Source organism: Mizuhopecten yessoensis, unplaced genomic scaffold (assembly GCF_002113885.1).
Source record: "Mizuhopecten yessoensis strain PY_sf001 unplaced genomic scaffold, ASM211388v2 scaffold11047, whole genome shotgun sequence".
Classification (NCBI taxonomy): Eukaryota; Metazoa; Mollusca; class Bivalvia; order Pectinida; family Pectinidae; genus Mizuhopecten; species Mizuhopecten yessoensis.
In genome coordinates this window covers 1,494,349-1,502,168 of record NW_018408852.1, presented here as the reverse complement: position 1 = coordinate 1,502,168, position 7,820 = coordinate 1,494,349, and the positions used below count along the sequence as shown (strand labels likewise).

Below are 7,820 nucleotides of genomic sequence, written 5' to 3'. Positions count from 1 at the left end.
CAGATTTAATCCTTTAGGTAGAAATTGTTCCTTATCTCTGGGTAGAAATAAAGGATGTTTACTTCACTGATGTTTCAGATTTAATCCTTTAGGTAGATATTGTTCCTTATCTCTGGGTAGAACTAGAGGATTTTTACTTCACTGATGTTACAGATTTAATCCTTTAGGTAGAAATTGTTCCTTATCTCTGGGTAGAACTAGAGGATGTTAACTTCACTGATGTTTCGGATTTAATCCTTTAGGTAGATATTGTTCCTTATCTCTGGGTAGAACTATAGGATGTTTACTTCACTAATGTTACAGATTTAACTCTTTGGGTAGACATTGTTCCTTATCTCTGGGTAGAAATAAAGGATATTTACTTAACTGATGTTACAGATTTAATCCTTTGGGTAGATATTGTTCTTGATCTCTGGGTAGAAATAAAGGATGTTTACTTCACTGATGTTACAGATCAATACTTTGAGTAGATATTGTTCCTTATCTCTGTAGATCTAGAGAATATTTACTTAACTGATGTTACAGATTGAATCCTTTGGGAAGATATTGTTCCTTAGCTCTGTAGATCTAGGGAGTATTTACTTAACTGATGTTACATATTTAATCCTTTGGGTAAATATTGTTCCTTATCACTGTAGATCTAGAGAATATTCACTTAACTGATGTTACTGATTTAATCCTTTGGGTAGATATTGTTCTTGATCCCTGGGTAGAAATAAAGGATATTTACTTAACTGGTGTTACAGATTTAATCCTTTGGGAAGATATTGTTCCTTATCTCTGGGTAGAAATAATGGATGTTTACATCACAGATGTCTATTAACCGACTTATTTAATTTTCACCTAATGTATATTAGGCCTAAAATTTTAGTGCTAGTCTTACTTAGTTTCACTTTTGTTTCTAGAAGCTATTTTCTTTATAAAATATAAGGCTACACACCTCATGATGCATCAAATATTAAAAGACATATTTTGGTAATACATACCCTGACTTTGGGTGATAGATTTATGAAAACTTCCGTTGTAACTTTTGTTCGTTACATGTTCCATCTCACTCACACATCATCAACTGTTACAGTTGTTATTTTAAAACTTTAGCATGTCAGATTGTTTCCCTTGTATATATCTCTCTTGAAATAATTTATTTGACTGTCAGGATGAAAAGATCTTGGAGCTGATGATGAGTAAGGGTGAAGAGGAGAAAGCTGTCAGCCGTGACCGGTACATGGCAGACCTCGCCTGGGACATACAGCGCAAACGAGAGGAAGAGGCAAAGATAGCATCAGAGATGAGGAGGCGGGAGCTACTTGCTGAGGAAAATAGAATCAGACATCGTAGAAAGGTTGGTGATTCCTTCTCTGTGAAACATGGTATAAATAGCTGTCTGTATAAAGAGGTTGGTTGTAAGTGGTTCAATGTTACAATCATTCTTCAGTACTCCAGTGAGTCACTGTATACTAGTTGTTTAACATTTATAGGTGTTCAAGTCATGTATTATGTACTTTGTAGGTATGGTATTTCTGTTATGTTAATCAAACCTGTGAAAATAACCAAGAATAGTAATTATAATAGAGCAGTATTGAAGCTAAATGTGTCGACAGTGTCTATTAAACATTAGATACTGGTATATTTTGTTTGAGCAGTGGTCTAATTTTGATTGTTTTCTCATTGTTTGTTTCTAGTCCAAATTGACAATGGCCTGATTGTGTGTTTTAGGTGGTGACAGAGAAGCAACGACTAGAGGTTGAGGCAGAGGTACTAGAGGCAAGAGAACGGTCGCTGAGAGAGAGCGCCGCACAGTGGAAACACTCCTCCCATATACAGCTCACCATGAGGGTAGGTGTTATATTTGTATATTACACCTCTACTTTATTTACTCTATATAAAAGTAATTGGTTAAATCGAATATATCCCCACTTTTGCCTGAGTGTGTTTTAGTCCTGTGTGTTAGTCTGGGAACTAAAACACACCTACACTCGGGTGTTTCTGCCAAGCCAATCAGGTGTGAGGTGGGCAGAGCTTGTTACCGAACTCGGCAGTGAGGCGTGAGGTGAGCGGAGCTTGCTACCGAACTCGGAAGCATTTGGCTCCATTGTCATCAAAAGGGTAGTTGGGAAGTGAAGCTGTACCGCTTATGGTTTATAAATATTTTCTAGTTAAAACTATTTCTCCAGGTGTTGTATTTATATGACTAGCTCCTCCCATATACAGCTGAACATGAGGGTAGGTGTTGTATTTGTATGACTAGCTCCTCCCATATACCGCTCACCTAGAGGGTAGGTGTTGTATTTGTATGACTAGCTCCCCCATATACAGTTCACCATGAGGGAAGGTGTTGTATTTGTAGGACAAGCTTCCCCCATATACAGCTCACCATTAGGGTAGGTGTTGTATTTGTATGACTAGCTCCTCCCATATACAGCTCACCATGAGGGTAGGTGTTACATTTGTAAGACTAGCTCCTCCAATATACAGCTGACCATGAGGGTAGGTGTTACAGTTGTATGACTAGCTCCCCCCCCCCCCCCCCCCCCCCAATATACAGCTGACCATGAGGGGAGGTGTTGTATTTGTATGACTAGCTCCTCCCAAATACAGCTCACCATGAGGGTAGGTGTTGTATTTGTATGACTAGCTTCTCACATAAACAGCTCACCAAGAGGGTAGGTGTTGTATTTGTATGACTAGCTCCTCCCATATACAGCTCACCATTAGGGTAGGTGTTGTATTTGCATGACTAGCTTCTCACATATACAGCTCACCAAGAGGGGAGGTGTTGTATTTGTATGACTAGCTCCTCCCATATACAGCTGACCATGAGGGTAGGTGTTGTATTTGTATAACTAGCTCCTCCCATATAAAGCACACCATGAGGGTAGGTGTCGTATTTGTATGACTAGCTCCTCCCATATAAAGCTCACCATGAGGGTAGGTGTTGTATTTGTATAACTAGCTCCTCCCATATAAAGCTCACCATGAGGGTAGGTGTCGTATTTGTATGACTAGCTCTCCCCATATACAGCTCACCATGAGGGTAGGTGTCGTATTTGTATGACTAGCTCCTCCCATATACAGCTCACCATGAGGGTAGGTGTTATATTTGTATGATTAGCTTCTCCCATACACAGCTGACCATGAGGGTAGGTGTTATATTTGTATGACTAGCTCCTCCCATATACAGCTCACCATGAGGGTAGGTGTTGTATTTGTATGACTAGCTCCTCCCATATAAGGCTGACCATGAGGGTAGGTGTTATATTTGTATGACTAGTTCCTCCCATAAATAGCTCACCATGAGGGTAGGTGTTGTATTTGTATGACTAGCTCCTCCCATATACAGCTCACCATGAGGGTATGTGTTGTATTTTTATTTCTAGCTCCTCCCATATACAGCTCACCAGGAGTGTAGGTGTTGTATTTGTATTACTAGCTCCTCCCATATACAGCTCACCAGGAGTGTAGGTGTTGTATTTGTATGACTAGCTCCTCCCATATACAGCTGACTATGTGTGGGTAGGTGGTGTGTTTGTATGACAAGCTGATAACATACTTTTGTTCACAAGTCTTTGTTATGAAATATTTATGATGAAATCTTTTGCAGGATATGAAATTGGCTGAAAGAAAAGAAAAAGAGCAGTTGAAAAAGTTATCACAGGTATCTATATTAATATAAAGCTGCTACATGTATGAGGCATCAAAGCTAGCACATAATCAATAGTCATAAACGATATCACAGGTATTTAGTATTAAAAATAAATCAAAAAAACAAAAAACAAAAATCATTGGCCAAAGGGTTCTCAGTTTTGTATAAACGGAGGGTATGGCCCCCCTGGGGGCATGGGGGCGGGGCCAAATAGGGGGAAAATAGGTAAATCTTTAAAAATCTTCTACTTCTTAACAAATAGAAGGATTTTGACCAAATTTGTTCTAGAGCATCATTGGACAAAGGAGCCTCAAGTTTGTATAAACAGAGGGTGTGGCCCTTCGGGGGTAGAGGGGCGAGCCTAATAGGGGAAATGGAGGATTTTTTTTTTTCTCCTACTGTACAAGTGATGGGATTAAAACCAAATGCAGTCTTAAGCATGCTTATGGACAAACAAATCAATTTTGTATTAACTGAGGTGTGTGGGTACCCTTCTTTAGGGCAGATGGGTCGGGCCAAATAGGGGGAATAGAGAAAAAAAAAAATCCTTCTGTACAAATGGAGGGATTTAAAACAATGTGATCTGAAGCATGCTTAGAGGAAAAAAATCTATTTGTTTAATTGTTATAAAAGGTGCATGTGAGGCCCAATGGGGGAAATAGAGGAAAATTGAAGATCTTTTTTTTATTAATGAAGTTTTTTTTATCAAACTTTATCACAACATGCAGGTGAAATTAACAACTGATAATGATATGTTTTGTTTACAGGAACGTAATAGACAGTTGATGGAGCATGATGAGGATGAGATGAACGAGTTAGTATTGGATAAACACCGGACTGACATTCACTCCGCTGCTCAACGCAAAGAAGCTAAACTTCTACAGGAATCCATGGTATGTCTGCTGTTCCATTGTCATTTCCCATTCTGTTGTTAAAAAGAGAGTCAAGTCCTTATAGGACCCTATACACCCCTATGTAACTTTAGTAGACTCTACCATGCATTGATATGGATGAGTCTATTATGGTCTACAGTGGTGAAAGGGTTAAATATGTTCATGCATATTAGATCACATCTCTCCATGAACAAATATGTAGGAAGGAAGGCTAAGAATAACTCTCGGAGCGTAGGAGATGCACGTTCTGATGTTGTTTATCTTTCTTTTTTGAAAGGAGATATTAATGATTATTTAGAATTATTTATAATATCTATTATGTACAGGCAAAAATGTTAATAGAATTTGATTAAAAGTGTGTTTAGTTTGTGTTATCAACAGAAAGTGCAAGAATTTTAAAATAATTGTTTATCTGTTAAGATAAAGATAAGAAATGAATGCAGTATGAGATAGATAGCTGTAAACTCTTTAAAGATTTTTATTTGTCTGAATGATTTGATTAGGAATAGATACATGTAATATGAATATGAGAAATTGTATGTACATCAGCTTATATCTCAGTGTATTTTTTATTCAAGAAAAAAGTGATGGAGAATAGAAACAAGAGGAACACATTTGAGGATCGACGCAAACTGATAGATGAGATAACTGAGTAAGTAAAATGTTACGTCAATCAATGAAATAACTGTATATTGTTGTGTTGATCTCATAATTGAGAAAGGATTGTTGCGAGGTATTTTGAGGGAAACTAGAACCTAACTCTGATGATCGAGATCTAAAAGTATGACATTGCTCACATTCTGATTAACCTAAAGATTGTTCTATTGTTGTCCATTTTTTCTGTTTGTCTTTTCGACTAATTATTATATTTTCCGAATCTCTACAATAGACAAGACCAAGACCACAGGAAGCATTCCATACACAAACGCCACAGTTCTGCCGAGGTCAACCTCCAGCTGGTCACCCAACAGAAGGAGAATGAACTCCGTATGAGTCAGTAAGTGTCACAAATCCTCAATTCCCGGTTACTCTTCTTTGCCTACTCATTTACTACATATACATATAGATCAGGGGCCTGTTCGTTTATGCGGAACAACCGGTTTGACTGTTTATAAATGTAACAATGTCAGGTATAAATCTGTATGGCGGACCTGCAAATGTTTAGGCAGGCCTTGTAAGGCTTTGTCAAGGCTCGCCTGGAAGCAGCATCATGCAGATAACTAGGTCCGACCTTATTTAATAAATAAACAACTGTGGTCCGTCCGGTTTGACCGTTTTAAACGAACACGGCCCTGGAGATTCATCAAACTGAGGCTAGTGCTGATTTGGAATTAATTCACAAGGAGAATCAGGTCACCTTTGAATGCCATCAGAGGGAAAATGTATTATCTTTACCTTTGTTATGACCTCCTGAGTTACTGATGCAGTAATGACTTCCTGCTTAGCATTATTATTTGATTTGACAGACTGGAGCGAGAGAAGAGAGCACTATCGGCCAAACTGTCACAGAAGAAACTAGACCAGGAGCTAGAGGAATGGCGTAGTAGTGTCAAGAGTCATAGGAAAGCTGTAAGTCAGGCAGACCAGGACCTTGGCAGTGACCTTTTACTTTCAAACATTTTTATCATATATGTTGGTTTATGGTAAAACAATAAAAATTGAATATAAAGAAGGATTTGTGGTTAAGAGATTTGTATATTAGAATTTAAAAAGTGACCTTTTATTATCAATCATTTTTATCACACATGAAAGGTTTACGGTAAAAAAAATATAATTGAATATAAAGAGGGATTTGTGGAAAAGACATTGTATTTTAGAATTTAAAAGTGACCTTTTATTTTCAAACATTTTTATCATACATGAAAGGTTTATGGTAAAAAAATAGAATTGATTATAAAAGTAAGAATTGAGTTTTTGAGGAAAAGACATTGTATTTTAGAATTTGAATATGAAGAGGGATTTATGTAAAAGATATTTTATTTTAGAATTTTAATATAAAGAGGGATTTGTGGAAAAGATGTAGTTTAGAATTTTAATATAAAGAGGGATTTGTGAAAAAGACATTGTATTTGTGCATTGGAGTAAAGAACATTGCAATTGATCAGTGCTTATTGTGGCAAATATTGATACTTTTTGAAACATCATCAAGTGAACAAATTTGTTAAAATTTTCAAATTTTCAAATTATGTGTGACCTTGATGCATTTTGTTTTACAAAATTACAGGCAGAGCGCCACGCAACTGAAGTCAGTGCCCATAACACAGATATGAAAGCACGCAAAGCTCACGAAGAACGAGTACTACGAGAGCAGGCTCAGAAAAGTGGCATCAAAAAGTGAGAATATCATAATGTCTTTCAAACTAACCTCAGCAATTTAATCACCTTATACTTTATTTGACTTCCCTGCTCCAGCTGCATGTTTCCGATTTAGTTAGAATATTTCCTGTTGGAGATTTTGAAGTTAACGTACAGTATCGGTTGTAACAATATTCCATGCTCTAACAGTCGCCCATCCCTTCTCTTTAGACCATAATGGACTCATCCATATCAATGCATGGAAGGGTCTACTAAAGTTACATAAGGGTGAAAGGGTTAATCAAAGTAACTCTGAACTCGACCTTAACTTTGATCTTACTCTCTGAATTACCTTGGTCACCTACCCCTATTTTTAGCTCACCTGGTCCAAAGGACCAAGGTGAGCTTATGCCATACCGTGGCATCCGTCGTCCGTCCGTCAACAATTTCTTTAAACGTCTTCTTCTTCTTAACCACTGGTTGGTATTAAACTAAATTTGACTGGAAGCATCCCTAGGTGGTGGGGATTTAAAATTGTACAAATGGTGGGGCTGACCCCCCAGTGGGCTGAGGGGCGGGGCCAAAAGGGGTCAATTTGTCCATATTGCTTTAAGCGACTTCTTCTCTGAAACTAAGAAGTGGATATCAACCATATTTGACTGGAAGCATCCCTAGGTGGTGGTGATTAAAAATTGTACAAATGGTTGGGCTGACTCCCCAGGGGGCTGAGGGGCGGGGCTAAAAGGGGTCAATTTGGCTATATTGCTACAAACGACTTCTTCTGTAGAACTGTGCACTGGATATCAATCATATTTGATCAAAAGCATTCCTGGGAGGCAGGGATTTAAAATTGTACAAATGGTGTGGCTGACCCCCCAGGGGGCTGAGGGGCAGGGCCAAAAAGGGTATTTGGCTATACTGCTTTAAGCGACTTCTCCTCTGGAACTAAGAAGTGGATATCAACCATATTTGACTGGAAGCATCCCTAG

General features: G+C 38.0%; 1 protein-coding gene across 1 annotated transcript in view; it reads left to right on the top strand.

Annotated features, from left to right (window-relative positions):
* The window catches only part of LOC110465026 (coiled-coil domain-containing protein 177-like), an 18,471-nt gene that overhangs the window by 7,057 nt on the left and 3,594 nt on the right, over positions 1 to 7,820 (top strand). Inside the window, exons 8-15 of the mRNA XM_021520589.1 lie at positions 1,157 to 1,342; positions 1,717 to 1,836; positions 3,602 to 3,655; positions 4,411 to 4,536; positions 5,115 to 5,188; positions 5,426 to 5,533; positions 6,003 to 6,105; positions 6,761 to 6,870. Of these exons, the coding sequence (XP_021376264.1) occupies positions 1,157 to 1,342; positions 1,717 to 1,836; positions 3,602 to 3,655; positions 4,411 to 4,536; positions 5,115 to 5,188; positions 5,426 to 5,533; positions 6,003 to 6,105; positions 6,761 to 6,870 (881 nt within the window). The remainder of the gene's footprint in view (positions 1 to 1,156; positions 1,343 to 1,716; positions 1,837 to 3,601; positions 3,656 to 4,410; positions 4,537 to 5,114; positions 5,189 to 5,425; positions 5,534 to 6,002; positions 6,106 to 6,760; positions 6,871 to 7,820) is intronic.